Source organism: Cardiocondyla obscurior, linkage group LG13 (assembly GCF_019399895.1).
Source record: "Cardiocondyla obscurior isolate alpha-2009 linkage group LG13, Cobs3.1, whole genome shotgun sequence".
Classification (NCBI taxonomy): domain Eukaryota; kingdom Metazoa; phylum Arthropoda; class Insecta; order Hymenoptera; family Formicidae; genus Cardiocondyla; species Cardiocondyla obscurior.
Genome location: NC_091876.1, coordinates 1,564,516 through 1,585,554, shown reverse-complemented (window position 1 = coordinate 1,585,554; position 21,039 = coordinate 1,564,516). Strand labels below are relative to the sequence as shown.

General features: G+C 34.4%; 4 protein-coding genes and 1 long non-coding RNA gene across 9 annotated transcripts; 2 read left to right on the top strand and 3 right to left on the bottom strand.

Annotated features, from left to right (window-relative positions):
• Positions 1-420: 420 nt before the first annotated feature.
• Positions 421-2,286, bottom strand: LOC139107551 (uncharacterized). The gene is made up of 3 exons (XR_011546533.1): positions 2,182-2,286; positions 1,982-2,097; positions 421-1,564 (listed from the first exon to the last, which is right to left on the bottom strand). It is a non-coding gene; the product is annotated as an uncharacterized lncRNA (long non-coding RNA).
• An 86-nt stretch (positions 2,287-2,372) lies between these two features.
• Positions 2,373-7,358, top strand: LOC139107532 (probable cytochrome P450 49a1). Of its 3 annotated transcripts, none has more exons than XM_070665211.1 (11): positions 2,373-2,507; positions 2,605-2,813; positions 4,071-4,317; positions 4,549-4,665; positions 4,806-4,882; positions 5,122-5,317; positions 5,405-5,564; positions 5,636-5,805; positions 5,888-5,966; positions 6,113-6,310; positions 6,999-7,358. In XM_070665211.1, exons 2-11 carry the CDS (start codon positions 2,615-2,617, stop codon positions 7,104-7,106), a joined length of 1,551 nt encoding a protein of 516 aa, XP_070521312.1. In that variant the 5' UTR covers positions 2,373-2,507; positions 2,605-2,614; the 3' UTR covers positions 7,107-7,358. The 3 variants fall into 3 exon arrangements, with proteins under 3 accessions (XP_070521312.1, XP_070521313.1, XP_070521314.1); XM_070665213.1 differs by lacking the exon at positions 2,373-2,507 and adding an exon at positions 3,001-3,160 and having other exon boundaries at positions 2,697-2,913; XM_070665212.1 differs by lacking the exon at positions 2,373-2,507 and having other exon boundaries at positions 2,514-2,813.
• Cyp301a1 (Probable cytochrome P450 301a1, mitochondrial) lies at positions 7,156-12,322 on the bottom strand. 3 transcript variants are annotated; one of them, XM_070665207.1, is made up of 11 exons: positions 12,206-12,322; positions 11,638-12,005; positions 10,222-10,692; positions 9,756-9,872; positions 9,601-9,677; positions 9,020-9,221; positions 8,554-8,716; positions 8,244-8,413; positions 8,106-8,184; positions 7,742-7,945; positions 7,156-7,565 (listed from the first exon to the last, which is right to left on the bottom strand). In XM_070665207.1, the coding sequence occupies exons 2-11, from the start codon at positions 11,658-11,660 to the stop codon at positions 7,458-7,460; spliced, it is 1,614 nt and encodes a 537-aa protein (XP_070521308.1). In that variant the 5' UTR covers positions 11,661-12,005; positions 12,206-12,322; the 3' UTR covers positions 7,156-7,457. The 3 variants fall into 3 exon arrangements, with proteins under 3 accessions (XP_070521308.1, XP_070521309.1, XP_070521310.1); XM_070665208.1 differs by having other exon boundaries at positions 11,710-12,005; XM_070665209.1 differs by lacking the exon at positions 7,156-7,565 and having other exon boundaries at positions 7,852-7,945; positions 8,050-8,184.
• Positions 12,323-12,693: 371 nt separating this feature from the next.
• Positions 12,694-15,826, top strand: Prp19 (pre-mRNA processing factor 19). Its single transcript, XM_070665216.1, has 8 exons — positions 12,694-12,831; positions 13,191-13,340; positions 13,460-13,737; positions 13,991-14,185; positions 14,345-14,500; positions 14,574-14,804; positions 14,888-15,228; positions 15,343-15,826. The coding sequence occupies exons 1-8, from the start codon at positions 12,813-12,815 to the stop codon at positions 15,485-15,487; spliced, it is 1,515 nt and encodes a 504-aa protein (XP_070521317.1). The 5' UTR covers positions 12,694-12,812; the 3' UTR covers positions 15,488-15,826.
• Positions 15,827-16,204: 378 nt separating this feature from the next.
• LOC139107524 (zinc finger protein 182) lies at positions 16,205-21,039 on the bottom strand. Its single transcript, XM_070665198.1, has 3 exons — positions 20,627-21,039; positions 20,147-20,290; positions 16,205-19,855 (listed from the first exon to the last, which is right to left on the bottom strand). The coding sequence occupies exons 1-3, from the start codon at positions 20,753-20,755 to the stop codon at positions 18,008-18,010; spliced, it is 2,121 nt and encodes a 706-aa protein (XP_070521299.1). The 5' UTR covers positions 20,756-21,039; the 3' UTR covers positions 16,205-18,007.

Sequence of the window (21,039 nt, the reverse complement as noted above, 5' to 3'; positions counted from 1 at the left end):
AACTCCTGATATTTTTCGAACGATTTCGGATACTCTGCGACGCGAAATCCTGAGATTGACGAGTTTGTCATCTTGCGTATTATTAATTTCTCGATCATTTAAACGTACTTACGATTTAATTCCCATTTTTCTTTTATTGCAACTGAGGATTAAATATTAATTATTCAATTGTTAATATATTTTTTAATAACAAAGTATTATAAACCGTAAACTTCGGTAATTTTTTAAGATAGTATTTCTAAATTTCGTACAAGATGATACTTCTAATATTACTTTTATTTTTTTTTTAGGTAAAACAAAAGAGGAAAGTTGACGCAGACGATGCACACTTTAATAAACTTTTAAATAATTACAGAGACAAGTTGAAAGGAATAAGGAAAGAGTAAAGGAGTAAAAAATTTTTTCTATACTTGATTAAACTTTATAATTTATTAATATTCTGTCCATGTAAAATAATTTTATCAGAATGTATGTAATTATGAACTTGGAAATTTTATTTCCCTTTTTTTTTTAATGTTGCGCATGCAAATATGTGTGTTAACACAATATTACCCCTTCTTGCATTCCCTCTCCCACTTGCGCGTAGATTTCTGTCAATATCAGATATTTCAGCGCGAAGCGTAGCAAGGCAGTCTCAGTCATATTGTGATTTTTTTCGTGTGTATACAACGTGTGTGTCGAAAGGTAAAATTTTTACAAATCAATTTCAAACTGTTCGCAATGAGCAAACGTGTAATTATATGTGTCTCGAATGTACAATCACATATTTAATTGCATTTTTAAGATCAATACCTATCCTCATTATTGGTGTGATTATTTAATCAGACAAAATGTTTTATTTTTTTTACATAAGAAAGATGAAACGATATCGCGAGAAGAATAAAATAAAAAATTAAAAAAAAAAACTAATTTATTAATTTATAAAATTAATTACGTAAAATAAAAGTTCTTACGCTACATTTTTCTATTCGAATTGGTGATCACCGATTGAATGCAAATGCTGCATCGAATCAACTACCGGTGAACTCTATCAAATATCTCTTATCGTTTAGATTAAATTTAATGCTGTAATTACTTCGGCTAAAATATTTCTAGGTCGCCAGACAGTTCCTTGGAAATGTGATTTTTAGGTTGACCTTAGAAAAGGTATATTTGAATAACCAGTTTTCGAACTTGATTAGCTTTTTTTTTTATACGCCACGATATTCCTGTGGACAATTTAGAATTATTAGTAATTAAAAAATTATTTTATTGACAACGTTTAATTAATTTACACGTCGTTATTGATAATGCAATTGAATTACGATTGAATTACAATTTAAATATACTATTTAAAGTGATACCTTTTTTTTATTTCTATTGCGCTTTTGAAGATACACCGCCGTGAATGCGTTTTCGTGACGTGCATCATTAACCGACCACCTAAATTACAATTGCGAGAATCAGTGAGAAAGTCAACGACAATCTACGGTGCAACGAATGCATCACAAGTAGGAATAGTAAATTTCACAGTAGATGCTTTACCAACTTTGTGATTTCTCTTGATTCAAATTGTCGCATAATACTAAAAAAAAAAAATATTAATAATTTTTTAAAATGATACCCTCTATTAAATAAACATATATGTTTAAAACTATTTACGAAATATCTGTAACAAAATCTTAAATTAATATCCATACAATTATATATTATTTATCGTGCATTATCATTCCAGCTTCAAAATTATAAACGCCCAAATTCAATCATTAAAAAAATTAATTAATAAAAATTAAAAATTAATATATACAATTGACAATAGCTTACAACTTTAGAAAGTGTTGAATATTCATGTAATCATTTCAGAAACTCAAAATGTCACTTTACGTCCGAGTAATTTAGGCTTGAATTAATGGCTTACCGCCCGCAGTTGCGAAAGTGCACGAAATTAATACTTTACGCTTAGATACATTCTGTAATAAGGGACGTGTCCGTCTATACGTACATGAAATGTTGCATTACGCTCACTTATTATGTCATGCGTTACACTCGCTGTGCGAAACCGGTGGCCGTGTGCAATTGTGTGCACGGCGCAATGTTGGCATCCAAATTATTTGAAACCTAAACAAGTACGGAAGAATACGTCTTTAACTGAACGACAACGAAGTGCTAATGCCGCGGCGTGATTGCGTTATACAAACTAACAGATTCTAATCGTCTGTTTGGTCGCGAGAAAGCGGACACGTGTCGGAGCCGGCGACGTGGGCTGTAGGGATTGCTGAAGGTCGCTTTCCGCTGCTATCTTTTAACACTTTGACGACAAAGTAAACGCGACTGTGTACCGCGAACAATTCTTCCGAAGAGTATCGAAGACATAGGCGGGAAAGTCATCCGTCACGGTGACGTGTTACATTACAGATCTAATTTGAACATCACGCCGATTCTTGTACAGGTCGTCCAACCCCACGTTAGGATTTTTCTACTCGTAACCCTGAAAGATCCACCTATCTTTCAGAACTTGACAGCATCAGGTGAGTGTGTGAAACCACTTGACGATAATTGTGCTTTCCGTCCGTTAAAATATTATTAGCCTAGATAAAACCAGGTATAACCATTTTTATTGCGCAGGCCGAGGCAAATGACGACGTTGAGACAACACGCAAGACGGCTGTTACGTCGTTTTGTCAGAATCGACGTGAAAAGCAATAGAGCGTTAGGCACGCTAGCCGTGGACGTCGAGGGGCAGAATTTGTTGCGACATAGGCCGTACTCGGAAATTCCGGGACCTAAGCCAATTCCCTTGCTAGGCAACACTTGGCGATTTCTACCTTACATAGGTACAGCAAAATTATTTTACGAGAGAAGATAATAACGTATCGTTACGAGAAAGTCGTCGTTGGAAATCGCATTATATTGTTCACGTATACTTCCGCTACCGTAAGTTTGAATTAATACGGAAAAATCAGAGTAAGCTCGTTCGTTTTACTCATGACTAAAAAGGTTTTCACTTTTCATAATACGTAGGTTAGGCCGACGTCGCAAATACAAGAGTGAAAACGCACCCGTGCACAAGTAAAGATGATAATCACGTTAAGAATCCGTAACTAACAAAAATGGAAGGAAGGTGAAAAAAAAAAGAAAAAGAAATAAAAAGTGGGATAGCACTCTCTTTTATCGCTTACCGGTATTCAAATTTCTGGTAACATCTTAAAAGCTTACTCTTCAATTTGCATAATTAATTTTACGTTCCTCCGTCGCAATTTAATTCTCCGTCGCGTTCTTTGTTCAAGCAGACAGTCAAAAGAGAATGTGTCACAATGGCTTTCCCACAACTCGAAAATTATACTGCCGAGAACGATAAAAAGGAATATAAAGCGACGAATTCTAGTCGTAAAATGTTCTTGCGAATGCGGATGTTTTCGGGCATTATTAATGCTGATTGTATCTCGTTTTATTTAATGTTTCATTGGCTCACATTAATTAGCTTAAAACATCAATTTCGGAAATAAATGTTATATAATTTCTGAAGTAAAAATGTATACGAAGACATTTTAGTGAGAGCCGAATAATATCATATACAGAACGTTCCATTTTTTTAAATATATGATTTTCAATATCTTTTCCTAATTTATTCCGAATATTGAGAAGACAAATACCATTTTATTTACGTAGCATTAAAGAACCTCCTAATGGACTGCAACGTAAATATTCTTGACTTTGCATATCGAGTATTTGGTCGGAAAACATTTTACTCTGAAATTTTAAGTATGCACACGTTAAATATTAAAAAAAGAGACATGTATGTTTATACTTATGATACATTCTTCATATATACAATGATTGTACAATGTTAAAAACAAGCATTTCACAAACAGCATATACTTTTTTTTATCGTTTATTAAGTCTGCAAGCTGACACGTAGGAATTTTTCTAAGTAAATGTTTCATTAAAATTATTAGAACGTACCAGAGGAAATAAACAGGTGTAAATTTAATTCTTGAGATATTAAGCTAGATATTGTAGCATATTTTATATATATATATGTATTACATATTTTATTATATGTATAATTAAAAATAAAAATTATGTTTTAGGAAACTTCGACATACAGGCAATAGACAAACTATCGAAACGACTGTACGCCCAATATGGTAACATCGTAAAAATAGAAGGCCTCTTGGGTAGGCCTGACATGGTATTTGTATACGATGCAAATGAAATCGAAAGAATTTTTCGGCGAGAAGAAAAATTGCCTCACCGACCTTCTATGCCGTCGCTCGATTATTATAAACACGTGTTACGAAAGGACTATTTTCAGGATAATCCGGGAGTCATTGCCGTGTAAGTCTTTTGTACTTTTCTATTAGAATATTAAAATTAAGGCTTGAAAAATTAAAACTGTCCTTTTAAAAGGACAAGACTGAAATGTGTTATGCATATCAAGCGCTTTCATTTTATGTTGCTCAATTTCTAATACTCGACCGGCCTCTAGGTGAAATGTCGTTCTCCATTTCGCAGATGAAAGAACGGCAACCGTTATTTCTTGACTCATCTCTTCTCTCCATGTTTCAGTCACGGTGAAAGTTGGTATAACTTCCGAAGCAAGGTGCAGCAGGTAATGCTACAACCGCGGGTCGCAAGAATGTATATCAGTGCGATTGAAGAAGCGAGCATGGCATTTCTTCACAGGTTCGTCGATTTTTATTACTTCGTAAATGCTACCTTTTTCGAACTTCTTGGTTCGGCTTTCGCTGTTTGCTCGCCTACTCAATTACGTTCGCGTCCTACTTAAGTATCATAAAGTGACTTATTCCGTTGTCATTGCGTAGAATAGCAAAGATACTGGATCGGAAGCAAGAGGTGCCCGACAACTTTCTCAATGAACTGCACAAATGGTCCTTGGAATGTAAGAAAAAAAAATTATGTAAACAGTAAAAAAAAAAGAATTAATAATTATTAGTCTTCGTGAGAATATTGAATTTTTATCTTTTTCGAGACTAGTGTTGCATCCAGAGAAATTCTTTCTGCGTAAAGTTTAGAAAGTTTTTTTCAAGATATCAGAAATAGATTGGTAGAATATAGTAAATAAATTTTCATAAATTTGCATGTAGATAAATCTAATGTAAAATTCGGCGTTTCCAACAGCTATTGCACGGATCGCGCTGGACGTGCGCTTAGGCTGCTTAGACGACGATGCGAATGAAGAAACGCAGAAGCTCATAGACGCATTAATTACGTTTTTCAAGAACGTACCGGTACTTGAGCTAAAGATACCTTTTTGGAAAATCTTTAACACGCCCAGGTGGCAGCAATACATAAACTCTTTGGATACTATTGTAAGGTATTAATCTCGATCAGAATTTTTTAATTACTTCGGTATAAAAATAATATAAATTTACGTACGCAATGTATTTTATTATATTTTTAGTACCATATCGAAATATACTGCCGCCGCTTTGTCGAAGGCTGAAAGCAATACAAATTTAAATGAAGAATTGTCTCTTTTGGAAAGAGTTCTAGCTCGCGAAGGTAATACGAAAGTAGCTTCGATCCTCGCTTTGGATTTGTTTCTAGTTGGTGTAGACACGGTGAATATTTCATAACTTAAAGTGTTCCTGTTAAAGAATATATATGTTATAGGCTGACAAATTATTTGCAGACGTCTACCGCAGTAGCCTCGATACTCTATCAGTTAGCGTTACATCCGGATAAACAGGCTTTAGCTTATAATGAAATCAGCAATGCTCTCCCACAACGAGACACACCTCTCGAAGTGACGAGCATCGACAATTTAAAGTATTTGAAGGCGTGCATTAAAGAAACTCTAAGGTTCGTTAGAATCATTCATCGATTTTTTCTAGTTCGATAATAAATTTCAACGTGCATTTACATGGCTTTTCTCTTATTTTAGAATGTACCCGGTTGTTATAGGCAATGGGCGTAGCACAACTTCGGATATTATAATCAGCGGTTATCGTGTACCGAAAGGAGTAAGAACAATATTTCGTAAATTAAATTTAACAGTGGCAAATGCAATTGTGCGAAATAAAATGTTTTAACGCTAATCAGTCTATGAAAATCTGTAAGGATAAAAGTTAATAATGTGATCTCAATTGAAATAAATAATTGTTTTCAGGTGCATGTGGTGTTTCAACACTACGCCATTAGTAATCTAGAGAAGTACTTTCCAAGAAGTGGCGAGTTCCTTCCGGAACGATGGTTACACGAGGACGGTGTTCGTCACGCGTTTGCCTCACTTCCTTTCGGTTATGGTAGGCGAATGTGCCTGGGACGGCGATTTGCTGAGCTTGAAATAATTATCGTCATTAGCAAGGTAAGAGACAGCCTGTAATTGTGTCAGAGATTACTTCTGTAATTTAAAAAGAAAATAACTTTCAATATTACACTCTCACTGATTAGACCACAGACTCATTTTCTTCAGATAATTGCATACCGGTAATTCGAGAATAGAAGAAAATGTAACGGGTTATTTAACAATAAAGTCTCTTTTAGGTTCTTTAAATTAATTTTACACAAATAACGACTACATATTGTATATTATAAATATTTCTGTAATTATTATATTTTGTTTAATACTTTCTCGTGATTGTGACAAAAATAATTATGTCGTGCTAAGAATTTCCAAGGTGTCGCAAGCATATTAAGGAGTCGTTTACGGTACAATGCAATTCTGCGATTATATCTTAAAATAAGCATACGTTACGAGACTTGCAGTTGTAATTTTGCAATGTACTTGTTATGAAAATTCTCTATTCTCGTAGTTATTGACGTTAACAAAGCGTTACAGTGTCATCCTATTATTATGCTGTCGCATTGTAGACTTTTCTGCAAGTTGACGAAATCAAAGGACATATATTTTTTTTTTTTAATTGTAAAAGCAATGCGTATGAAAGAAAAATTGAAGAAACGTGAACTGAATGTTGACTGAAAATCATTTTCGTTATTAAAAAAAATAATGGGTGGTCTCTACGGACGATAAAAATATTTTTTCCCTATTTCAGATTCTTCAATTCTATAAAATAGAATATCATCATGAAAAGTTGGAGTATTACATTAATCCAATGTACACGCCGAAAGGACCGTTAAAGCTGAGATTTATCGAGCGATAATATCTTTTCTTCTTCCTAACGGAAAGAGAAAAGAAAGTAGACAACGATATTATTTGTACTTATAATTTTTACTTATGCACATATTGACATAGATTTACTTTATGTACAAGTAAATAATTATACTACACAAATTATACGTTAATGTATAATTACAATGTATTTAAAAATTAAATATTATTGTTGCAGTTTAGATTTTTAATATAAAATCATACTTGTAATATAATAAATCATTAATATATTATAATATAACAATTACGAATGTTTTTTTAGAAATAATAATTTGCAATGTTATTCTTATTTTAACATGCTACTTTAAATTTATTATACAAGTATTTTATAATTTGCAGAACACTATCTTTTTATTACTTTAAATTTGAGTTCTCCATCGGGCGCGTACATAAATGTAACTTTATATTTCAGTGGCTGGTGGTGATATTCCAATTTATACGATCTCAAGAGCTGAAATTAATAATTCGATAACAATAATAATTGTTATCCACTTGGATCGTATTCTTTAATGAGATAAGAAAAAAAAAGAAGCCGAATTCAAGTTCCATCGATAATTAGATTATTAGCTACGTTTCTACGTAGAACCGTACGGCATTTTCATTTTATGTGAAATGTAAAAAATGTACCTTTGCGAGAAGCACTTGCATTTCAAGATCAGCGAATCGTCTGCCCAAACACATTCGCGCCCCGTAACCGTATGGTAATGAAGCAAACGGATGTAGATTTTCATTATCAGAATCTCTAAGCCATCTTGAAGGTTTGAACGTTTTCGCATCCGTGACATATTCCTCCATATTACCGGTGACGAGTGTCGGAAACACTACTTGCACCTATAATTATATATTAATTTTAGCTAAAGATATATATTTTAACATTTGAAACAAATAAGAATAATTTTTAATATTGACATAAACTTAGTAAAAAATGGCATTACCAATTTTTTTTTACAGTAATAATGTAAAAATAAAAAAGAAAAAATATGTCACGTACTCCTTTAGGAATTTTATACCCACAAATAATGGTATCATTTTGCAACGTTCTACCATTTCCGATGACAGTAGAATATACTCTGGAACACATACACAATTCTTTCATCTGATTATTCAAGTAAGTATTTTTTTATATTACCTAAATACTTCTCGGATAAATGCTTTCATATAAATTGCTTGATCCAAATGGCCCGTTGTGAGAGAAACGGATGGATCCGGTAGTATTTGTAATAGCTCTTGATGTATTTTCTCTTGCTCTTCCGGCCTAGTTGCTAATTGATACAATATCGAACACACTGCCATCGATATCTATAATACATATATCTATAACATATACTGCGTATGTATACTTCTATAAAAATTGTTATACGTCTAATGCATAGCAATTATAATTTACGGACGTAACGTGTGCAATAGCAGATGTGACAGACAATATTTTTACAACTTACCGTGTCAATTCCAACTAATATTAAATCGAGAGCGAAGATGCACGCTATCTTAGGGTCTGTCTCTTTAGTCAAAATTCGTTCAATCAGCGACAAGTCGCTTTCGTCTACAGTCTTCTTACTTTTCAGTCTGATCAACGCGGCGTCGATGTATTTCATGCATATCCTAAAACAAAACGCATACTTTCACACATGCAGTACTTTTGCCCGTTGTTTTAGATAGAAATCAGCGCTGAGCTGTAAATTTAATTAAGGTAGAAACGGATTTATGTAACGTCAGGCATTTAATTATGACGATACTCCAGAAAACAGATAATGGCTCTAAAATATATTTTTTTCTTACCTTCCCACTTATTGCTTCGTAACAACTTTCTATTTTCAAACATGCATACGCTAAGTGTACTAATAAATATTAATAAAAAAAGAAAAGAGAGAAGAAGACTTTTTCCAAGTTTTCTTTTAAACTTACTCAATAAAATAATTCATATTGCGCACGTAACGGCTCCAAAGGGGTGTTGGAATGTACCTCCAATACGGAGCTTTCAGTTCGAGCGAGGCAACATTTCTTAGCGCAAATTTGGCAGCGTCAATAATTTTCTGCGGTTCGGAATCCGATGATAACGTATCGCCCAAACATCCGAGTCTGACGTCGAGAGCCACGCGGCCGATACCTGCCGAATCAAATGTATAATTCATAGTCTGTTGTAAGTAAATGCCATCGTCATTGCACGTTTCGATAGTAGGTATGAGAAACTCGCAACGGATTTTCTTTGCGATGAGAATCTTAATAGATTATATACTTTCTCTTTCCCTCCGCGAAATAAACTGCGTTCAATATATAAAACGTTAGTCTTGTTAATATGCAAATCTTACAATTTCATAGTTAAATATGTACTTATATCCACACATAAGAAACAAATAGAAAGTAATTGATATCGTTTGCTGTAGATATTCACAAAATTTTTTTAATTAATAATTTAACATGAAAAAAAGAAAAAGAAAATTATATATTTATATTGTGACATTACTTTATATAAAATAGAAACTAACATTCCAAAGCCCACTTATGTATCTCATTATCGAAATCGCCGGGCAGTTCGTCGTCGTCTCTTTTAATCTCCACGATTCTGCAAGTAATAAAAAAATATTAATAACGCCATCATTAGATATATGTGCATAGAAAATTCATTTTGGCTTTCTCTGACCTCTTTATGAAGTCCTCCGTTACCACTTCAATCGGTGTTATATATTTTCGCACGGTTTTCGGTTGGAGAACAGGCTTTTGGACGCGCGTACGAAACTCTTTCCACGACTCACCGTGTCTGTAATTAAGAGAGCCGAAATTAGTGTTTGGTCAGTTGAAAGTAAATGTGCGAAGCTAACAAAGAGATTAGCTTTTTGTCGAATATTATTGACGTAATAAAAAGTTGAGAGGACAAGGTCGCAAAATTTTGAAAGTCTCGCCGCATCGATTCTCAGATTTTCCTACGCTTTTGTTCGTTCAATAAATTCACGGGACCATTGTCCATTTTTAATTCTGTAAACTTACGTTTGAATAAAGATACATATTATTTATGCCTTATCAAACAAATGCACTTGACTGAAAGTGAATTTGTTACAATGTACATTACATAATGATATAAAAATAATATAATATAATTGTACACTTACACGCCAACGACGCCGGGTAACTCGCCGAAAAAATCCTTGCGTACGACGCTCTTATAATGCACCAGGCAGGGCATAGCGGGTCTGAAGGGCGTAGGACCCTCTTGTCGGTACACCTTTTCAATCTCGTCGGCGTCGTAGACAAAAAGCAAATCCGGCCGACCCATCAGACCACCCAACCGCACGATTTTGCCATACTCTTCGTGGAACATTTGCGAAATCTTTCCCACATCTGAGATTTGATACTGGCCGATTAGCGGCAGCAGCCGCCAGGCATTGCCTAAAATTGGTATTGGTCGTGGTCCTGGCACTTCGTCATACGGTCTAACAGACGAGGTCGCAATCCCTGGAGACGACGATGCATGAGGACACACGGTCGTGATCGTGTCGCTGCAGAAACCGCGAGCCCTTTCGGAAAGTGTCCCGCGGGATTCCAGTAAGCGCATCCCGCAAATTCGCACCGGAGGATTCATTCTGTAAACCGACTCTCCCATTATCTTTCTGTTTCTCGAAATAGGTAATGCTTCTCTTGGTAATCGAGAAATAAATTAAATCGTGCAATCAAATCAGCGAAACGGAAACTCTAATCTACATTTTAATAACTATCTGTTTTATTTTCTTTCTCATTTATATTATTCTTGTAGATGGGAAATATCGCTCTTAACGCTTTTTCGCAACATCGTGATGCCGCAACAACCTCTCCCGAATTCTTTTTATCGCGAATGGTCAAGCTGCAAAAAATTCACTTTCACTGATGGAGATTGTAACATAATAATTTGAACGCATCTCCCCTTCTCTCAAGCGAAGATCAACTCCATTCTTCGAAAAGGGGATCGGAGAGAAGAGATTCAACGTGGTAATATTTATAAATTAATATGTTAATATATAAATATCTTACGTTTAAAAAGCGCTTGAAAAATTATTTCTTTATTTAAAAGAATGCGTCTACTAGTGAACAATGTCTGTCGAAAAGGAATGAGTGTAATTATACGAAAGTATGCGCTTGACCCAATAAACCGCAGCGAGAAAGCGTGAAAATTCGGATGTTTATCTCAACTGCATCAAGTGAAGCAAAGACTTATCTCTGAAAATTATTTTATCCGATATCATTGCTGCAAAATAATCATCTCCTTTTTATTCACAGATCACGCTAAGATGCCCCGCGTAAAATATTTTATCATTTAAAATATATAATTAATTAAAGAAAAACGGAAAAAAGCTATGCAACCTTTCTCTCCCAAATAGGAAATATTGCTTCTCGAGCAATGAAATCTCTTTCCCTAAAAAGGCACTGGACCCTGATATTTCTTTACTATTCAGTTCAAAGAATTTTGTGGTATTCTTTCAATCGCGTTATAATTATCTTAACTCTCTTAATAAATCTGCCTATCGATAATAAATTATTTCTCGCGTGCACACCTTGTTATATTGAAGATCAGCATCCTTCAAAATTCGCAGGAGATTCACTGGAACTTTTGACTAAATACTCACTTATACACTCACTCATGTACTCCCGCACATACTGTCCAGGCTAAACAAAGGCTGTGGAACTTTGGTAACGTTGTATTCATGGGTGCACCGTTACTGAAAACGATGTGTACCACGAGTGAAGAAGAAGGTCGCGGGATCGCAATCTACGGTGAGTGCCCCCCACTGAAGAATTCTCCCTCCAACATAAAATGACCCGAATCTCCAACGAATTTGGCTTAACTCGTAGCTTGTTCCAGTTGTGATGCAATCGATCAGCTCAGATCTCATCTAAATATTTGCGAAACCAAAAGAGAACGCTGAAATACGAAAAATTCGCTGTAGTTATTATTCGGAATCACTGGAAATATATTTTTGATAATAATAATATATAAATGTTTGATAATAATAATATATAAATGTTAATAAAACGATGTAGAAAAAGGGACAGCTTAATTACGATCTTAGCAAAAATAACGTACGAGAACGAAATGATAAAATACATAATTAAAATACTTACTTAATTGCAGGTGCAAAGATAAGAAGAAGGATAACGTGAGTAAAACTTGGTGATATCATGCAATTCCAAATTATTAGTTTCACTTGTGGCTAATTGTCAAAAGATATATATATATATATATATATATTTTTATTTCCTAACCTGTAATATTAATTTATATTATAATAAGTTAAAAATGTAATTTTAAAACTGTAATTTATTTTTTTTTCTTTTACTATTTCTTAATGCAATTTCTTTTTCAATGGGCCTATACTAATTTAAGTTATTTTGGAAAGTTCTCACGTACATTAACAAACGTTGTTTAATTAGCAAATCGTGGACGAAGCTAGTCGGTCTATGACGTTAGTCACCCTTAGGAGAAGAGTTTAAAAATCCCGGGACGACAACCGAAAGAGATACAATCCTTCGTCACCACTGTTGGTAGTATTGCGCGCGTTACTCTCGAGAGTGCCGATCGAGCGCGATCCGCGCGACTAAAACTGTACGAAGGTCTCGGCGCCTTCGACATCCGTGTTAGTTCGTGATTCGGCGAGTTCGGTGACAACGAAGCGAAGAGTGAGGTGGTCTGGTATAGACGCTTCGAAAGTGTTTTATATTAGCCGCGAAAATGGCGTTATCTTGCGCGAGTAAGTACTTACGAGAACATGTCACATTCGAGCTACATTTACTTTTTAATTTCCCGATATTTAAATTTACACCATCGTGCTTCTAACACAATATTCATACGCTGAAAGATTACACGTCTCAACGCCGGCAGATTCGACACATAACCTGGAAAACGCTTTTGCTTTACTAATTTAATTGTAGTATGCGTGTAACGATACAATAAAATATAGATTGTTACAGATAATTTTATAATAATTGGACTTCTTGTGCTATAAATTATATAATTAACGTTTCTATGTGTGCACGTGTATAAGTACGTGCACGCTTGTGTATTACTTGTACGTATAATTATCGTACGTATAACATGTGTAATTTGTAGTTTCTAACGAGGTACCAGAGCATCCAGTGATATCTCCGGTCTCCGGATCAATTTTTGAGAAACGTTTAATAGAAAAGTATGTAACCGAAAATGGAGTAGATCCAATTAACGGCGAAGAACTTACTATTGATCAACTTATCGATGTAAAAGGTACGTTTCAACTTTATTTATTTAAGAAAGATTTATATAATTTTTTTAAATTTTTTTTTTAATTAAAAAAAAAAATTTTTTTTTTTTTAGATAACTATAAAAATTTTATTTTATTGCAGCAACTCCAATCGTCAAACCCAAGCCGCCTAGCGCCACTTCTATTCCGGCAATATTAAAAATAATGCAAGATGAATGGGATGCTGTCATGTTGCATTCATTTACATTAAGACAGCAGCTTCAAACTGCAAGGCAGGAATTATCACATGCATTGTATCAACATGATGCAGCTTGTCGTGTCATTGCTAGATTAAATAAAGAAGTTACTGCTGCCCGAGAAGCGCTTGCTACCCTCAAACCACAGGCTGGAATTGTTCAAGCTACTACAATCCCACAGCCTGTATGTTATTTTTTAATTATATTTATTTAATTTCTTTAAATTATAATTATTTAATAATTAAAAAAAAATTTTACATTTACCAAAACGTTAATCACGCGCGCACGTATGTGTGCGAGTGAGTGTAAAAGATATATAAATTAATAAGTTTTAATTTTTCAACATTACATATCGTAAAAAAAATTAAATTAAATACTATTGTTCAGATTGAAAATTAATTAAGCCTATTATTTTTAATAATTTATTTTTTTTTTAGGCCGTGGCAGTAGAAGCTGGTGGAACAGCAGCCCAACCAATGGAACAGGCTGGTATCACCGAAGATGTAATACAAAAACTTCAAGAGCGAGCAACCGTTCTTACACAAGAGCGAAAACGACGGGGACGCTCGGTACCGGAAGATCTTATGCCTCAGGACAGTATACGATCGTTCCAAACTCTTGCATCACATCCCGTGAGTTTTCTTTATACTTTATTCGACTTAAAAAATTTGCATTATTATTATTACAGAAAATTATTACAGAAGATTGTATTATAAGTATGCGTACCATAAATTAAAGTATAAAAATAAAAATATAAATTATTATTATTGAAAATAATTATATTATTTCAGGGGCTTCATTCTGCCAGTGTGCCTGGAATTTTGGCACTCGATATTCACAGTGCTGATACCAGTAAGATTTTAACAGGTGGAGCGGATAAAAATGCTACCGTTTTTAACAAAGATACAGAGCAAGTAGTTGCAATTCTCAAGGGTCACACAAAAAAAGTATGCAATCATAATTTTAATCGTCTTATTGTTTCCGTATACATATTAATTTTCTTCTATTATTTTTTCACAGGTTACACGAGTAATTTATCATCCAGAGGAAGATGTAGTCATGACTGCATCACCGGATACTACAATTCGTGTGTGGAATGTCGGTACCAGTCAAACGACACTATTACTAAAAGCTCACGACGCACCTGTCACTGGATTGTCTTTACATCCTACCGGCGATTATTTGTTAAGCTCTTCCTTAGATCAACATTGGGCCTTTTCAGATATACGTACCGGCAGATTACTGACTAAAGTATGTTTTAAACTTCTTTTTATTTTTTTTCTCTCCCTCTTTTTTTTTCGTAATAATTTCGTAATATTATAAATTGTATAAAGATTGCCGGACAAGCAGGACAACCCTTGACAACAGCACAGTTTCATCCCGATGGTTTAATTTTCGGCACTGGTACCGCGGACTCTCAAGTGAAAATTTGGGATTTGAAAGAGCAATCTAATGTCGCAAACTTTCCGGGGCATACAGGTCCGATAACAGCAATCAGCTTTTCCGAGAATGGTTATTATTTGGCGACAGCTGCTGAAGATTCGTGTGTCAAACTTTGGGATTTACGCAAGTTGAAAAACTTTAAAACATTACAATTGGAGGAGTCTTACGAAGTAAAGGATATTTGCTTCGATCAAAGTGGAACGTATTTAGCTGTGGCAGGAACAGATGTTAGGTAAAAATATTTTATTTAATTAATTTATTCTTTAATATTGCTGCGCAAGCACCTCATAACTTGAGTTTTATTGTGATTTGTATTATATCTATAACTGCATTATGTGTTTTTTAGGGTTTACCTTTGTAAACAGTGGCAAGAATTAAAGGTCTTAAATGATCACACTGCGGCGGCCACAGGCGTTCGTTTCGGAAAGCATGCACAATATATCGCGTCCACCAGTATGGACAGGACATTGAAACTCTATGGATTATCATAAATATAGAATTAAAAAATGTATAGATTTGATTATTTAATCACACGAAAATTACTTTTATGTTGGATCAACTTTGTCATAACTTTATTTCTTATTCATGTATTTCTAATTAAGAAGTTAAAAATAATAAAGTGTATCATAAATTAATATTATAAAGACAGTTTTAAATTCTACATTTAAAGTAGACCTTCTGTAAATTAAAAAAATTACAGTTCTTCTTTCACGTGCGATTAAAAAATTTCTTGACGTAACTATAAGGTTTTAAACATTGTACCAATATGTATTTGTATAACAGTGCATTATTTTTATGTGCAAATAAATGATAAATGCGATTGCATAAAATTTTAATCATTCGGATTATTATATTATTTTAGGAGCTTGCTCGAACAGGAATTTTATAACGAAGACGATTTGGAAGCTCGACAGTGGACGGTTAATCTCGGAATCGCGAAAAGACGTTTTGTTTTTCTGTTTTAGAGGAAGACTCTTCGAGCTCGCCGAGCGCATCAAAAAAAACAAACGGATTAACTCGACGTTGAGCTTCGAGAACTCCGCGTGAGAAGGACAACGGTCAAACAACGTAAGTAATGCTAGGAATGGGAAATTAAAAATAAGTAAAATGATAAGTCTGTTAATCCGGGGGTTTCGCGACGCGGAGGCTCCGAAAATTCTGGGATAGTATCGGGAGTATAAGAGAAGTTGGTGACAAATTGAATCAAATTTCCAAAAGTATCGGATTTTTATTAAGACAACAGTGGAATCATTAAACAAGTCTTTATCGTAGAAATTAATCTTATATAAATATACAAATGTGCGTGTATGCACGTGCATGTATAAAATCACTTACTTTATATGTGTTTGCAAAAAACACATGGACGTTTTTAATGACCAAAAAAATATACTCTAATTTTGCGTTTGTGTATATATGTGTCTATTATCTCTTAACCATACATATACGTACAAAATAGTTTCATATTGCTGATTACTTTGTAAATAATAGGAAAATTTTTTTTTTATAATTAATTATAAATACCTACTAATTTTACGAGTATTCTAATTATACGATATTTCATATTTTGCGCAATAGAGAAAATATATTTCTCTTGATAATTCGTAAATATCTCTATTTTTACTGCCATAAAATAATTGCATATACTTTATCTTCACAGGTTCATAAAACTTTATCGCATTGAAGACGTTAATATCAAGGCACTTGTGTACTATACTTCTTTCATATCAATTTCTAAACAAATACATAATACTTTGAATGTTTAACACTTTTTTTTTTTCTTTTAATATAGCAATTATTATAATGTATTTCACAAGATATTAAAAGTCGTCAAAATTGCTACAATTTTTCATGTATGAAATATATGTAAAAATTTATAGAAAATATCGCTGCCCTCGTCATAGCTATTGATTTTGGAAGCCTTACTTCGAATGCACACAGGTAAGAATGCATGCACTTACGCGAACGTATGCAGAGTTCTAAAATTTTTAATAAAACTGTGTACATTTATTCGATTAATCATACTTTTGGCCATAAATCGTATTGTCTGTATTAGAGTAAATATTCTCCGAAGACTTGCTAAGATTTAAGAAGGAAATATTATTTAAAAAAATAAAAAAAAAACATGTATATTATTATTACAGGCTAAGCTAAATCACGTTTCAATATATGTATACGACAATTAATTAATATTTATTACATGGGGAAACATGCGAATTATTAGGTATTTTAACGTTTCCAAACTCAACAATCTCCGATTACTCAAACATTAAAAAAAAAAAGGAGAAAAAGACGAAATATTACAAACATCATTTGTAAATAGAGAAAATAATATCTGTAAAAAAGTAATACTACAATTTAACACTTAAAAAAAAAACGTTTTACTTGACCACTTTATTCTTAATTCGTTTCTATAAGAATATAGAAAAATCTATGGAATACCGCTACATACGTGTATGTAATGCTGTTAATTAGATTTACAATTTTAGACTACCGTGGCGTTCTACCATAGAATTCGTCAAGAAAATTATAGGAATTCCGTTGTACAATGGCAGTTGTAATATTTGTCGCTTAAAATTGTATGCTACAAAAATATCTATCCTTTTCTTAATTTCTCAAAATCCTGAAATGGTTCAAGAGTTCATATTTTTAATGTTTCTCTACACTAAATTTGTGTTATTAATAAGAGCAGGCTCGTAGGGAAAGAATTAAAAATAGGGAAATTGGTCCCGACGAGTTGAGAATAGAAGAAGAGAGTTCGGTTGTATTACTAAAGATAAAAGGAATGACATTTGGGAATCCATTAAAGCACCAATTGTGTACACGCAAAGGCTGTTATCTTTTGAGCAATCTTTTATCAAAATACTCTTGTTAAGTATTCCAATATCCTCAGAACTTTCTTAAATTTCTCACAAATTCTGATCCAGTCTATCACGAGATTTGTACAAGAGATATTTAGTCTTTTCTCTTTTCTAATGATTATCTGTTGTCATTATAAGCTCCTTTTGTCGACATTACTTCTCGTTAACAGACGTGGTAAAAGCAGTCAGAGTGTTATTGTTAGATGTAGCCTTTTGTTTGCTAGATGCACTAGTCTTTGTCTCGTCAAAATGCCTTTTCCGGTGCACTTTCATATTGTCACGACGATTGAATTTTTTACCGCATTCCGGGCAAGCGTGTGTTTTTTCTCCATGTACGTGACGATGAGCGGCCAAATGACTCGCTTGCGCGAAACTCGCGCCGCACGTTTGGCATATGTGTTTGCGTAAACCCTCGTGCTTTAATAGATGCTCATTAAGAAATGCTTTAGATGCATATCGGTTGTTGCAAACATTGCATACGTACGGCTTCGGGTTGGAGTGCTGCAACACGTGTGCCTTGTATTTGGAGGCAACTTTAAAGGTCTTGCCACACGTATCACATGTATACGTGGTCGCGTGGCGCGTTTTGATATGCTCGTTCAGAACTGATAAACTTGAGTAGAGATTATAACAGAAACGACAACGAAAATTGCGTCGTTTTTTCGTATGAACACTTGCGATATGGCCGAGTAATCTCGTACGAAATGGGAAAACCTTACCGCAATATTCGCAAGCGAGGTTTTGAGGCGGCATATGCGACTTCATATGAATTTGTAACGAAACCTTGTGGTGATAACTCTGTCCGCATTCCGGACAACTGTATGGTCGCACACCCTTGTGAACATTATCGTGCTCAGCCAGGTAGAATTTAGATTTAAATCGTTTAGGGCATTTCGGACATTGTATAGGCCTGGGATTAGTATGCGAGCATCGAATGTGCTTCATCACGTCAGATTTGCATACAAATTTGGCGTTACAAACAACACATGTGTACTGCTTAATACCGAGGTGCGTTTTTACATGCACCGTGCATTTATCTCGGCGTTCATAAAACTTTCGGCAGAGCTTGCACGCGTAACCACTTTGCCCATCATTTACAACATGCTCCACGTTATCATCTACCTTTATTTCCTCACCGTCAACCTTAAAAAGATCCTCTGGATTTTGCGTAGCTTCTAAACGTTGCTCTAGCTCTACGAAATCTTTCAACTTTGCCACCGCATTTTGGTCTGAAGTATTGTTAAGAATATCGTTAACAATGCCATACATTTCCGCGCTATTTTCATTCTGTAATAAATCAACGATCGCTGTGTCGACTAGACAATAGCCTTGATCAGGAAAAACCCGTGCTTGCACTGTCGACACCTCGTCAACTTCCGTTTTGCATAGTTCTACAGTAAAGCTAATATCCTCGGCATCGCTATTTCGATTTCTCGTCTCTTTTACGGAAACTTCGATGTCGGGAGAATTTGAAACAATCGTTAACAATTTATTTAAAGCCGAAGTCGGTAATTGAGTTCTTACTGGCGATGCCGGCTGTTTCGAACTACTTTGTTGGTCCGTACTTTCGTTATTACTATTGTCATTGCTGTTATTATTCGATGTGGAACGAGTACTAATGTTATTTTCTACGTTATTGTGACTCCTTAATCTACTTGCAATCGGGACCTCTTCTACGTTTTCGGCGGACAAATCTGCGTTTTGTTTATTTCTAAGTTTGCAACGAGTGAGTGATATTTCTGTACTTTGAACTTGCACAGTTTTTTCTACTTCATTATTGTACTTAGAAACATTTTGCTGCTGACTGCGAAGGCTTCTTAAAATTTTCGGAACCGTTCTCTTTTTCGGCTGTTGCACCGATTCCTTTAATACCTCAACTTGAATATCCACAACTTCATTATTTTTAGTGGTATTAAGATCTGTTTCAATACTGTTTTTATTATCTGATAAGGACATTCTCACCATTGTTGCTTTATTCTCTTCTTCATCCTTTATTTCCGTCTAAAAAAAAAATTAAATAAAAAATGTAGAGAATACTAGAATATTTTTCTATTAAAAAAAACACAATACTATTCTGTAAAATTTGATCCAACAAATTATTAAATATTTATATGTTTGCAGTATTTCGTAAATATAATTTTATAACATTTAAATTTTTATACTTTTTAAATATTTTGTATACTTTAATTTTTTTTTGTATAATAAAATAACTGATGCAAAAAGATTATTTATAATAAAAACAATATAATAAAAAAAGAACAGTGAAGGGATAGATTAAATATAAAGACTTACAGATTCTGTGGACAGTGGCAGACTGCACTGATCTTGTAACATTTGCTGGACACGCCGACATTCCTCTTGAAAGTCACAAACAAATTCAAGCTTGCCCAGACACTGAACACAAATCACCTTAGGCAAAAGATCATTCTCATCTATCTATAATTAAAAAACAGAAGCATGTAAGTATTTGACAAATGGTGCCTGTAAAAGAATTAATTTCCATAAAATTGTATGAGACTAAAACATTAACTTAATTTTTATTAAAATTAAAACGAGTAGAGGCATAAAAGCACCACAAAAAGAGCAAGGATTAAAGCGAATAAAAATATGCTTGCAGTCTCGAAAAAGAAAAGGAAAAACAAATGGAATAAAATTTCTTTCTCCTTTTTTCTCTCTGACATTTTTTTTTCTTTTTTTTTTTTCTTAGCCCTGCTGAGCTTCCGAGAAGGGAAGAATGAAACGGTGCACGGACTGAAGCGTGACGCAGCTTACCGGGATGTTGATCTTTTCGCGAATCTTGAGGCCGAGAAGGCGTTTGGAACCTTCCTCGCCGAACACGTCGATGTAGATCCTCTCGTTCTGGCCGCACAGTCTGCATATTTTCACTTTCCCTTTTTCCATGTTTACACTTGTTTACGTCCTCCTTGCGTTGCAAACTCCCGCTTGACATGCACACGCCTCTCGTCACTGCAATCACGGTAATCTTGTAACGAACCTCGTCGCGATCCACGTTCGCGAGTACCCTTTGTGTCCCGTGTTGACGCGCAACCGCGCCGACCGCCCTAAAGTGCGTCGCTTCCTCCTGGCGAACGTTCTCTCTGCCCACTTATTTCTTTCTTCCCTCCGTTCTCCTACGAAAGAACGCAGACCGACGTTCCCTACTTCCCTCCTCGTCCCCGTGACGC

What these genes read in the sequence shown, in the direction of transcription:
- LOC139107532 (XM_070665211.1), top strand. Translation starts at nt 2,615, where the DNA reads ATGACGACGTTGAGACAACACGCAAGACGGCTGTTACGTCGTTTTGTC. An exon ending in AGCATGGCATTTCTTCACAG is followed by an intron (nt 4,666 to 4,805) that starts GTTCGTCGATTT and finishes GTCATTGCGTAG; the next exon opens with AATAGCAAAGATACTGGATC. An exon ending in TCTTTGGATACTATTGTAAG is followed by an intron (nt 5,318 to 5,404) that starts GTATTAATCTCG and finishes TTATATTTTTAG; the next exon opens with TACCATATCGAAATATACTG.
- Prp19 (XM_070665216.1), top strand. An exon ending in TCAAGGGTCACACAAAAAAA is followed by an intron (nt 14,501 to 14,573) that starts GTATGCAATCAT and finishes ATTTTTTCACAG; the next exon opens with GTTACACGAGTAATTTATCA. An exon ending in GTGGCAGGAACAGATGTTAG is followed by an intron (nt 15,229 to 15,342) that starts GTAAAAATATTT and finishes TGTGTTTTTTAG; the next exon opens with GGTTTACCTTTGTAAACAGT.
- LOC139107524 (XM_070665198.1), bottom strand. Translation starts at nt 20,755, where the DNA reads ATGGAAAAAGGGAAAGTGAAAATATGCAGACTGTGCGGCCAGAACGAG. An exon ending in GCGAAAAGATCAACATCCCG is followed by an intron (nt 20,291 to 20,626) that starts GTAAGCTGCGTC and finishes TTTTAATTATAG; the next exon opens with ATAGATGAGAATGATCTTTT. An exon ending in TGCCACTGTCCACAGAATCT is followed by an intron (nt 19,856 to 20,146) that starts GTAAGTCTTTAT and finishes TTTTTTTTTTAG; the next exon opens with ACGGAAATAAAGGATGAAGA.
- Cyp301a1 (XM_070665207.1), bottom strand. Translation starts at nt 11,660, where the DNA reads ATGCTGATCTTCAATATAACAAG. An exon ending in ACATAAGTGGGCTTTGGAAT is followed by an intron (nt 9,222 to 9,600) that starts GTTAGTTTCTAT and finishes TTGATTCGGCAG; the next exon opens with GTATCGGCCGCGTGGCTCTC. An exon ending in TATTAGTTGGAATTGACACG is followed by an intron (nt 8,414 to 8,553) that starts GTAAGTTGTAAA and finishes TATGTATTATAG; the next exon opens with ATATCGATGGCAGTGTGTTC.